Genomic DNA, 12,268 nt, shown 5'->3' on the forward strand with positions numbered 1-12,268 from the left:
AGAGAGAGACTGAGGAAGATAGAGAGGGTTGGAGGGAGAGATAGAGGTGGATGGAGAGAGACTGAGGAAGATAGAGAGGGGTAGAGGGAGAGATAGAGGTGGATGGAGAGAGAGACTGAGGAAGATAGAGAGGGGTAGAGGGAGAGATAGAGGTGGATGGAGAGAGAGACTGAGGAAGATAGAGAGGGGTAGAGGGAGAGATAAAGGTGGATGGAGAGAGAGACTGAGGAAGATAGAGAGGGGTAGAGGGAGAGATAAAGGTGGATGGAGAGAGAGACTGAGGAAGATAGAGAGGGGTAGAGGGAGAGATAGAGGTGGATGGAGAGAGAGACTGAGGAAGATAGAGAGGGGTAGAGGGAGAGATAAAGGTGGATGGAGAGAGACTGAGGAAGATAGAGAGGGGTAGAGGGAGAGATAAAGGTGGATGGAGAGAGAGAGGCTCCCCAGGTGGAAGCTTTAACGAACAATACTGCCCTCTGCTGGTTTATTTTCTACATTACATACATGCAATACACTGACTCAACATGCAATACACAGACTCTACATGCAATACACTGACTATACATGCAATACACATACTCTACATGCAATACATTGACTATACATGCAATACACTGACTATACATGCAATACACTGACTATACATGCAATACACTGACTATACATACAATACACTGACTATACATGCAAGACACTGACTCTACATGCAATACACTGACTATACATGCAAGACATTGGCATGAGTAAATACAGCAGGCCCATTCATGCAATACCTACCTAGATGTACATACATCTAAATAAACATATCCAGGTGTTAGAATGGCCAAGTCAAAGTCCAGACCTGAATCCAATCGAGAATCCGTGGAAAGAACTGAAAACTGCTGTTCACAAATGCTCTCCATCCAACCTCACTGAGCTCGAGCTGTTTTGCAAGGAGGAATGGGAAAAAATTTCAGTCTCTCGATGTGCAAAACTGATAGAGACATACCCCAAGCGACTTACAGCTGTAATCGCAGCAAAAGGTGGCGCTACAAAGTATTAACTTAAGGGGGCTGAATAATTTTGCACGCCCAATTTTTCAGTTTTTGATTTGTTAAAAAAGTTTGAAATATCCAATAAATGTCGTTCCACTTCATGATTGTGTCCCACTTGTTGTTGATTCTTCACAAAAAAATACAGTTTTATATCTTTATGTTTGAAGCCTGAAATGTGGCAAAAGGTCGCAAAGTTCAAGGGGGCCGAATACTTTCGCAAGGCACTGTATCTACCTCAATTGCCTTGTACCCCTGCACATCGACTGGGTGCTGGTACCCCGTGTATATAGCCAAGTTATCATTAATCATCAAATCAAATTTTATTTGTCACATACACATGGTTAGCAGATGTTAATGCGAGTGTAGCAAAATGCTTGTGCTTCTAGTTCCGACAGTGCAGTAATATCTAACAAGTAATCTAACAATTTCACAACAACTACCTTATACACACAAGTGTAAAGGAATGAATAAGAATATGTACAAATAAATATATGGATGAGCAATGGCCGAGCGGCATAGGCAAAATGCAGTAGATGGTATAGGGTCCAGGATATACATATGAGATGAGTAATGTAGGATATGTAAACATTATATAAATTGACATTGTTTAAAGTGACTAGTGATACATTTATTACATCCATTTTTTAATTATTCAAGTGGCTAGAGATTGAGTCAGTATGTTGGCAGCAGCCACTCAATGTTAGTGATGGCTGTTTAACAGTCTGATGGCCTTGAGATAGAAGCTGTTTTCAGTCTCTCGGTCCCAGCTTTGATGCACCTGTACTGACCTTCAGTTTGTCCATGATGTGTACGCAGAGGAACTTAAAACTTTCCTCTACTCTCCCATCGATGTGGATAGGGGGCTGCTCCCTCTTCTGTTTCCTGAAGTCCACAATCATCTCCTTTGTTTTGTTGACGTTGAGTGTGAGGTTATTTTCCTGACCCCGCACTCCGAGTGGCCTCACCTCCTCTCTGTAGGCCGTCTCGTCGTTGTTGGTAATCAAGCCTACCACTGTAGTGTCGTCTGCAAACTTGATGATTGAGTTGGAGGCGTTCATGGCCACGCAGTCATGGGTGAACAGGGAGTACAGGAGAGGGCTGAGAACGCATCCTTGTGGGACCCCTGTGTTGAAGATCAGTGGGGTGAAGATGTTGTTTCTTACCCTCACCACCTGGGGGTGGCCCTTCAGAAAGTCCTGGACCCAGTTGCACAGGGCGGGGTCAAGACCCAGGGTCTCGAGCTTAATGACGAGTTTGGAGGATACTATGGTGTTAAATACTGAGCTGTGATCGATGAACAGCATTCTCACATAGGTATTCCTCTTGTCCAGATGGGTTAGGGCCGTGTGCAGTGTGGTTGAGATTGCATCGTCTGTGGACCTATTGCGGCGGTAAGCAAATAGGAGTGGGTCTAGGGTGTCAGGTAGGGTGGAGGTGATATGGTCCTTGACTTGTCTCTCAAAGCACTTCATGATGATGGAAGTGAGTGCTACGGGGCGGTAGTTGTATATTTATTCCTCGTGTTAATGTGTCTATTATTTCCATATTTTTCTCTCTGCATTGTTGGGAATGTCCCATGGTGGGGGGGCAGGTCCTGTATAAACACAAACTCACTTCTTTGACAACTTCACAACAGTCTGCTCTGCTCTTCCTTCTTAACAGTCTGCTCTGCTCTTCCTTCACAACAGTCTGCTCTTCCTTCACAACAGTCTGCTCTGCTCTTCCTTCACAACAGTCTGCTCTGCTCTTCCTTCACAACAGTCTGCTCTTCCTTCACAGCAGTCTGCTCTGCTCTTCCTTCACAGCAGTCTGCTCTGCTCTTCCTTCACAACAGTCTGCTCTTCCTTCACAACAGTCTGCTCTGCTCTTCCTTCACAGCAGTCTGCTCGGCCCTTCCTTCACAACGGTCTGCTCTGCTCTTCCTTCACAACAGTCTGCTCTTCCTTCACAACAGTCTGCTCTGCTCTTCCTTCACAGCAGTCTGCTCGGCCCTTCCTTCACAACAGTCTGCTCTGCTCTTCCTTCACAACAGTCTGCTCTTCCTTCACAACAGTCTGCTCTGCTCTTCCTTCACAACAGTCTGCTCTGCCCTTCCTTCACAACAGTCTGCTCGGCCCTTCCTTCACAACAGTCTGCTCTGCTCTTCCTTCACAACAGTCTGCTCGGCCCTTCCTTCACAACAGTCTGCTCTGCTCTTCCTTCACAACAGTCTGCTCTGCTCTTCCTTCACAACAGTCTGCTCTGCGCTTCCTTCACAGCAGGTCTGCTCTGCTCTTCCTTCACAACAGGTCTGCTCTGCCCTTCCTTCACAACAGGTCTGCTCTGCTCTGCATAGCGCAAAAGTAGGCCAATGTTTGCTCTGACTTCAGCAGAGGCCGCATGGCAGTAAATGTTGTACAGCCTCTGTAGACAGCAGATTGAACATGCAGAGCCTTTTAGTCTACAACTGTTGTTTACCAAGCATGTGACACATTCCATTTGGTTAGATTGTATACATATTTGGGAGTCAGACTATATCACATCAGTGTTGTTCAGGTGAATATCCATTCTGAAACCAAGGAGACAAAATGTAAACGTGTAATCAATGGTGATGATGATATGAGCTTACAAACAACATTTGAATGCAAAATGATTGTGACAGCCAGTGGTTACTATAACAACAAGTGTGAGAGGAGGTATAGTAGATAGTAATGATAACAACAGCAGGAAGTTAACCCAAATGCATGTTTATTTGAAGTCAACAACTGAATCGGTATAGTAACAAAAAAAGCTAATACTGTATGAACAGATTAGAACAGCCAACGGAGACGGAACTCAGCATTATGACATCATCACCACAGTGCAGTCAGGCCTTGATGACATCATTAGCTGTAGTACACATTAGGTAACGTCCATCACAGCACTGTTCCCATGTGATATGGATAGTTATTCAAAAGGAAGACTTATCATCCGAAAAGAACACTAAGAAAATAGACTCCTCATTAAAACAATAACATTGGTGGAAAATAACACAGATAGTGTCCACGTCCCTAAAAGGAACCTTATTTGCTACATAGTGCACTAGGAAGTACTATGGGTCCAGGTCAAACGTAGGGCGCTATATAGTGACTAGGGTTCCTTTTGGGACGCATCTCGTGTCTCCAGAGTCTGTTTGGGTCTACCATTATACATACCTTACACTCATACACACACACACACACACACGCAACCACACTGTAGTCACAGACCACATGTACCCCATGCATATGTGTGTGGGTGTGTGTGTGTGTGTGTGTGTGTGTGTGTGTGTGTGTGTGTGTGTGTGTGTGTGTGTGTGTGTGTGTGTGTGTGTGTGTGTGTGTGTGTGTGTATCAGTGTGCTTGTAAGAATAACAAGGCAACACTATATAGCCTACATGAAATGATATAGAAATGTCAGACTGTCAAAACAATAAGCCAAAGCTGTCCTCTAACCTTTCAGTGTTGAATATCTATTCAGGAAAAAAAGAAAACAAATAGTAATACATTAAGTAATATAAAGTAATACATTTAAAATTATGCACACCTTCCTTAAAAAAAACATTAACATAAAAATATATTCCTTAACATTCTACAAAAGAAGAAGAGAGAGGAGGGGAGAGAGAGTTCCCTCCACTACTGTTACAGGAGAGAGTCCCCCCACTACTGGTACAGGAGAGAGTTCCCCCACTACTGGTACAGGAGAGAGAGTTCCCCCCACTACTGGTACAGGAGAGAGTCCCCCCACTACTGGTACAGGAGAGAGAGTTCCCCACTACTGGTACAGGAGAGAGAGTTCCCCCCAATACTGTTACAGGACAGAGTCCCCCCACTACTGGTACAGGAGAGAGTTCCCCCACTACTGGTACAGGAGAGAGAGTTCCCCCCACTACTGGTACAGGAGAGAGAGTTCCCCCACTACTGGTACAGGAGAGAGATTCCCCCACTACTGTTACAGGAGAGAGAGTTCCCTCCACTACTGGTACAGGAGAGAGTTCCCCCACTACTGGTAGAGGAGAGAGTGTTCCCCCCACTACTGTTACAGGAGAGAGTCCCCCCACTACTGGTACAGGAGAGAGAGTTCCCCCACTACTGTTACAGGAGAGAGAGTTCCCTCCACTACTGGTACAGGAGAGAGAGTTCCCCCACTACTGGTAGAGGAGAGAGTGTTCCCCCCACTACTGTTACAGGAGAGAGTCCCCCCACTACTGGTACAGGAGAGAGAGTTCCCCCACTACTGTTACAGGAGAGAGTCCCCCACTACTGGTACAGGAGAGAGAGTTCCCCCACTACTGGTACAGGAGAGAGTTCCCCCCACTACTGTTACAGGAGAGAGTCCCCCCACTACTGGTACAGGAGAGAGAGTTCCCCCACTACTGTTACAGGAGAGAGTCCCCCCACTACTGGTACAGGAGAGAGAGTTCCCCCACTACTGTTACAGGAGAGAGAGTTCCCCCCACTACTGGTACAGGAGAGAGAGTTCCCCCCACTACTGTTACAGGAGAGATAGTTCCCCCCACTACTGTTACAGGAGAGAGTTCCCCCCCACTACTGGTACAGGAGAGAGAGTTCCCTCCACTACTGGTACAGGAGAGAGTCCCCCCACTACTGGTACAGGAGAGAGAGTTTCCCCACTACTGGTACAGGAGAGAGTTTCCCCACTACTGGTACAGGAGAGAGTTTCCCCACTACTGGTACAGGAGAGAGTTTCCCCACTACTGGTACAGGAGAGAGTTTCCCCACTACTGGTACAGGAGAGAGTATCCCCACTACTGGTACAGGAGAGAGTTTCCCCACTACTGTTACAGGAGAGAGAGTTCCCCCACTACTGGTACAGGAGAGAGTTTCCCCACTACTGGTACAGGAGAGAGAGTTCCCTCCACTACTGGTACAGGAGAGAGTCCCCCCACTACTGGTACAGGAGAGAGTTTCCCCACTACTGGTACAGGAGAGAGTTTCCCCACTACTGGTACAGGAGAGAGTTTCCCCACTACTGGTACAGGAGAGAGTTTCCCCACTACTGGTACAGGAGAGAGTTTCCCCACTACTGGTACAGGAGAGAGTATCCCCACTACTGGTACAGGAGAGAGTTTCCCCCACTACTGTTACAGGAGAGAGTTCCCCCACTACTGGTACAGGAGAGAGTTTCCCCACTACTGGTACAGGAGAGAGTTTCCCCACTACTGGTACAGGAGAGAGTTTCCCCACTACTGGTACAGGAGAGAGTTTCCCCACTACTGGTACAGGAGAGAGTTTCCCCACTACTGGTACAGGAGAGAGTTTCCCCACTACTGGTACAGGAGAGAGTTTCCCCACTACTGGTACAGGAGAGAGTTTCCCCACTACTGGTACAGGAGAGAGTTTCCCCACTACTGGTACAGGAGAGAGTTTCCCCACTACTGTTACAGGAGAAAGAGCAGAGATGCGGAGAGACATGACGCTTTGTCTGAATACTCATAGTAGACCGTTTGAGTATGCGAAAAAAAAGTTTAATAGTATGCGACATTTGGAAAAATCCACCTACACTCAGTCAGTGTGCCCCTGACTATCTGTAAATAAATAAATTAAATGGTGTCATCTGGTTTGCTTATTGTAAGGAATTTGAAATTATTTATACTTTTACTTTTCATACTTACTATATTTTAGCAATTACATTTACTTTTGGTACTTAAGTATATTTAAAACCAAATACTTTTAGACTTTTACAAAAGTAGTATTTTACTGAGTGATTTTCACATTTTCTATTAAGGTACCTGATACTTTTACTCAAGTTTGACAATTAAATACTTTTTCTATCACAGGTACGCGACGATGAGTACATATTGCGCAGTTTAAGTACGTACACTAGAATGGGTATTCAGTGGGTACGTATACTAGAATGGGTATTCAGGTCGTCCAAAGCAAGTAGAACAGAGCGCCTCGTCACTGACATCCGGTGGCAGAACGCTGTAACTGCACACAGATGCAACGAGTTCTGGTGCGTTGTGTTCTAAAATATAAAAGATTTCTGTAGACAAAGAGAGTAGGACAAGCCATCAAACACCTCCATCAGTCTGTTGGATGTCTCATATAGGGGCTAGTCAACAACAGTTCTCATGGTTGGTCAAAGCTATAGTATAATCCACCTTCTATATAACTCATGCAGCCTTTTCATGCGATCACACAATTTATACAGCTTGGACATGGTGATAGATAGATAGAAGTAAATACAGGACCAGTTGTAAACTTACAGTGAGTGTGTCTTTTACGACCACTTTTTATCACTGGGTTAGGATCTGTGGAGCAGACAGACATTCCTGGTTCCAACTCATCAGTTGAAAGGTCAAAGGTTATGTAAAGAATGGGATTACCTAGGAAATGGAAACTCCTCCCTGAAACAAGTGAGCGAGCCATATGAATGCCTTGTGACTGACTGACACCAACACACCTCATTTTGTGACAGACCACAGGAGGTTGGTGGCATCTTCATTGGGGAGGACAGGCTTGTGGGAATGGCTGGAGTGGAATCAGTGGAACGGTATCACATTCACCAAATACATGGTTTCCATGTGTGTGATGCCCTTCCACTCACTCCTATCCAGCCATTATCATGAGCAATCCTCCTCTCAGCATCTTCCACTGTGACAGACACACCTATATGTCTGGTCAGCAGACATCTCTCTCTCTCTCTCTCTCTCTCTCTCTCTCTCTCTCTCCCTCTCTCGCTCCCCTCCCTCCCTCCCTCCCTCCCTCTCTCCCTCCCTCCCTCTACTGTAGCTTATTATGACAAAAGTCACTCGACTGGCTTTTCCCCATAGAGATCCGACTTAGTTGGATAGAGTGGCAATGGCACTGCCCATGCTATCACAGAAGAAGCCATGGCTATAGATAGGAGGTGGGCTCTCTACCTATTTCTATGGCTATTCCCATTCACAACAGCCAGGTGGCAAAATGGCAATGGAGGATGAGATAGAAGCAATCCCTGATCATTACACACATATCCCTGATACGACAGTGCTACAGCAAAAGCAACGGACCCTCAGTCTCCAGTCCAAACGCTGGGCTAGTGTGCTGACCGTCCACATCGGACATTAGCTCAATGTGTGAGCAAATCGAGTAATGCTCTAGCTAGCTATAACGTTATCTAAATGTGTTGTCTTGCTGAGTGTGAGGGAGACGGGTAAGGAGGTGGAAGAGAAAGGTCACAGAGATGGAAGGATAGAGGGAGGGAGGGAGGGAGGGAGGGAGGGAGGGAGGGAGGGAGGGAGGGAGGGAGGGAGGGAGGGAGGGAGGGAGGGAGGGAGGGAGGGAGGGAGGGAGGGAGGGAGGGAGGGAGGGAGGGAGGGATCGGGGTGAAGGGACAGACGGAGGGGTACAGAAAGAGGGGAGAAGACACAGAGACAGAGAAACAGAGAGACAGAGATGACGTTCAGTGTCAGTATGCATGCCTGAAGCAGAAACAGAGAGTGGCCTGCTCTCTGAGCTGTACCCTGGTTAACTGCAGCCAAGCAGCCTCTTTTATTAGATTTCAGAGAATGATGTCATTTCTAAAGGTGCAGTGACTATACTAGCAATTCTACAGTAAGTGATGTCATTGGAGAATTTGTTTACTGGCCTGTGGTTGGCCAGAGAGAGCATTCCGGGAATGCAGGCAGCAGGATGGAAGGGATGTGGTATAATTCAATTCATCAGACGTATTATAGTACCACTCAGTGATAAACTAAATAAATAATTCAATCATAACACCAGGAACTCCTGTACTGACCAACATACACTGTAAACTGTTAACAATGACAGTAAGTAAACATCAGAACAAATTCATCTAAACAGAAGATCAAAACAGAATGCAAAACAAATATTATGCTTTCATTTCATTGTAACATAATTGTTTATATTGATATTTTACACTCAGCATTTAAATGTAGTAAAAACAGGCAGGTTTCTAGATTCTGATGTAGATTCTATACTGTACTGGAGTTAGTAGCACACCAATAGGGATATAGGGGGAGAGAGGGAGGGGAGAAAGAGAGAGAGAGGGGGGGGGGGGAGAAAAGAGAGAGAGAGAGAGAGAGAGAGGGGGGGGGCGGGGGGGAGAAAAGAGAGAGAGAGAGAGAGAGAGAGAGAGAGGGGGGGGAATGATAGTGTATTTACAGCACATCAAACATTTTCTGTTTTCTGAGTAAAAAGAATGTTATATAATTCTATATATATATTTATATATTTCTATTGAAATCCCGCACTGTGGCCGCACAGGGATGCTGTGTTTGCATGGGTGTGTTGTATGGTACTGTGGTGGACTCTAGTGAGTTGTATTGTATGTAATGTATTGTAATGTATTATATTGTAATACATTGTAATGTAGAATATTGTATTGTAATGTATTGTATTGTATTGTATTGTATTGTAATGTATTATAATGTAATGTATTGTAGTGTATTGTAATGTATTATAATGTATTATAATGTATTATAATGCAATATATTGTATTGTAATGTGTTATAATGCATTGTAATGTATTGTAATGTATTGTATTGTATTGTAATGTATTGTAACATATTGTAGTGTAATGTATTGTATTGTAATGTATTGTATTGTATTGTAATGTATTGTATTGCATTGTAATGTACTGTATTGTAAGTATTGTATTGTAATGTGTTATAATTTATTGTAATGTATTGTATTGTATTGTATTGTAATGTACTGTATTGTAATGTGTAGGGAATTTGGTGATGTCTGTGGATTTGGTTGCCTTCATGTTACTAAAAGTCTTCATTCCAAATGGTACCCTATTCCCTACATAGTGCACTACATTACAGCAGGGTCCATATGACACACACACACACACTACCTTTGCACTATATAGGGAATAGGGGTTGTGTGCGTGTGTGTGTGTGTGTGTGTGTGTGTGTGTGTGTGTGTGTGTGTGTGTGTGTGTGTTATTGTTGATTGACAGATGTCTGAATCATGAGTAGGACAGTGTCAAACAGAGTGTGTTCTGGTCTACAGTGTGTGAAGTATTACAGAACAGAGAGAACGACAGAGAGGGGAAGTAAATTAAAGGCAGATGAGAGGGAGTGGTGTATAATGTGAGGGGACAGTGCATTGGGATCTGAAACTGTATTTCAGCATGACATGCTGGAATGTGGAGTACAATTTAGCAAAAATATGTGGATTACAATTTTGCATTTGTGTCACTGAATGTGACTGGAACATATTAGGATTCTCTTAAAGATAGAATCCTTATTTGCTACATACATTGTTGGACTTATTCATGATATTGATTACCCATTGATTCTAGAAGAATGACTTCTAAATGTCTCGTGAGTTTAGTTCAACTGTCGTACCCCATCAGAACCCAACATAGAAGCTTGTTTCTATTGTTTATTTACTCCAATGTTTGTAAACAACGGAAATGTAAACAAACCCTGTATAGCCTCAAAACATGGCTAAAACTATACTGTTGATATCATGAATGGTCAGTCCTTGCATCCATAGCTTTGTCTATGAATTTGAGAGTGGTTACATTTCTCCAGACCCATCCCTTAGCTTTTTATGGAAACAGGGGCGGGGAGGACGCTTTGTTATTGTTTCAATTAAGGATTCCAGCTTTAAGTCAAGAAATCGAGCATGCCTTACCATGATCCGGTTATATGTACATGTGTCTGTTCGTGTGTGTGTGTGTGTGTGTGTGTGTGTGAGTGTGTCAGTGGACATGCAGAAGTCATGTATGAACAGGTACATGTATGTAAAGTGCAAAAATCTCACTTCCCTGTTGTCAGGACAAGCTTTTCAGTTTCTCCTGTCTCATTTCTTCTTATTTTCTTCCATTTCTCTGTCTGTCTGTCTGTCTGACTGTCTGTCTGTCTGTCTGTCTGTCTGTCTGTCTGTCTGCCTGTCTGTCTGTCTGCCTGTCTGTCTGTCTGTCTGTCCTGTCTGTCTGTCTGTCTGTCTGTCTGTCCTGTCTGTCTGTCTCCCCCCCCTCCCCCCTCCCCCTCCCCCTCTGGCTGATGTGAAGAACGGAAGCTTGTGAAGACAAATGGAAGCGCTAAATGGAACTTCCACCTCCCCGACGCCTTCCCCCCCCCCCCCTCTAGCTGATGTGAAGAACGGAAGCTCCCCGACGCCTCCCTAGATGAAGTACTCCTTCTTGTCCTCAGCTCCGGAATGGCCGCCCTCGGCGTTGATGATAGCCGTGTCGGCATCGAGAGCGTCGTCGCAGCCCTTGGCCTCGTGGGTCAGATATGTCCCTGTAGACACAGACAGACAGACAGACAGACAGACAGACAGACAGACAGACAGACAGACAGACAGACAGACAGACAGACGGACAGACGGACAGACGGACAGACAGACAGACAGACAGCGGGTCAGAGTGTGTGTGTGTGATATGTCCCTGTAGACACAGACAGTCGGTAGGTCAGAGTGTGTGTGTGATATGTCCCTGTAGACACAGACAGACAGCGGGTCAGAGTGTGTGTGTGATATGTCCCTGTAGACACAGACAGTCGGTAGGTCAGAGTGTGTGTGTGATATGTCCCTGTAGACACAGACAGTCGGTAGGTCAGAGTGTGTGTGTGATATGTCCCTGTAGACACAGACAGACAGCGGGTCAGAGTGTGTGTGTGATATGTCCCTGTAGACACAGACAGTCGGTAGGTCAGAGTGTGTGTGTGATATGTCCCTGTAGACACAGACAGTCGGTAGGTCAGAGGGTGGAACGGGAGAAGACAGTGAAGTGCTGCCTGATGTACAGTTAAAGTCGGAAGTTTACATACACCTTAGCCAAATACTTTTAAACTCAGTTTTTCACAATTCCTGACATTTAATCCTTGTAAAACATGTCCTGTCTTAGGTCAGTTGGGGTCACCACTTTATTTAAAGAATGTTAAATGTCAGAATAATAGTAGAGTGAATGATTTATTTCAGCTTTTATTTCTTTCATCACATTCCCACTGGGTCAGAAGTTTACATACACTCAATTATTATTTGGTAGCATTGCCTTTAAATTGTATGACTTGGGTCAAACATTTCAGGTAGCCTTCCAAAAGCTTCCCACAATAAGTTGGGGGAAGTTTGGCCCATTCCTCCTGACAGAGCTGGTGTAACTGAGACAGGTTTGTAGGCCTCCTTGCTCGCATATGCTTTTTCAGTTCTGCTCACACATTTTCTATAGGATTGAGGTCAGGGCTTTGTGATGGCCACTCCAATACCTTGACTTTGTTGTCATTTTGCCACAACTTTGGAAGTATGCTTGGGGTC

General features: G+C 44.8%; 1 protein-coding gene across 3 annotated transcripts in view; it reads right to left on the bottom strand.

Moving 5' to 3' along the window:
- Positions 1 to 11,109: 11,109 nt before the first annotated feature.
- LOC135509537 (cell adhesion molecule 3-like) overlaps positions 11,110 to 12,268 on the bottom strand; it is a 130,072-nt gene continuing 128,913 nt past the window's right edge. For all 3 annotated transcript variants that reach the window (XM_064930294.1, XM_064930278.1, XM_064930286.1), the window contains one exon: positions 11,110 to 11,256. In XM_064930294.1, the coding sequence (XP_064786366.1) occupies positions 11,138 to 11,256 (119 nt within the window). In that variant the 3' untranslated portion in view covers positions 11,110 to 11,137. The remainder of the gene's footprint in view (positions 11,257 to 12,268) is intronic.

The sequence above is a fragment of the Oncorhynchus masou genome, chromosome 3, assembly GCF_036934945.1.
Source record: "Oncorhynchus masou masou isolate Uvic2021 chromosome 3, UVic_Omas_1.1, whole genome shotgun sequence".
Taxonomy (NCBI): Eukaryota; Metazoa; Chordata; class Actinopteri; order Salmoniformes; family Salmonidae; genus Oncorhynchus; species Oncorhynchus masou.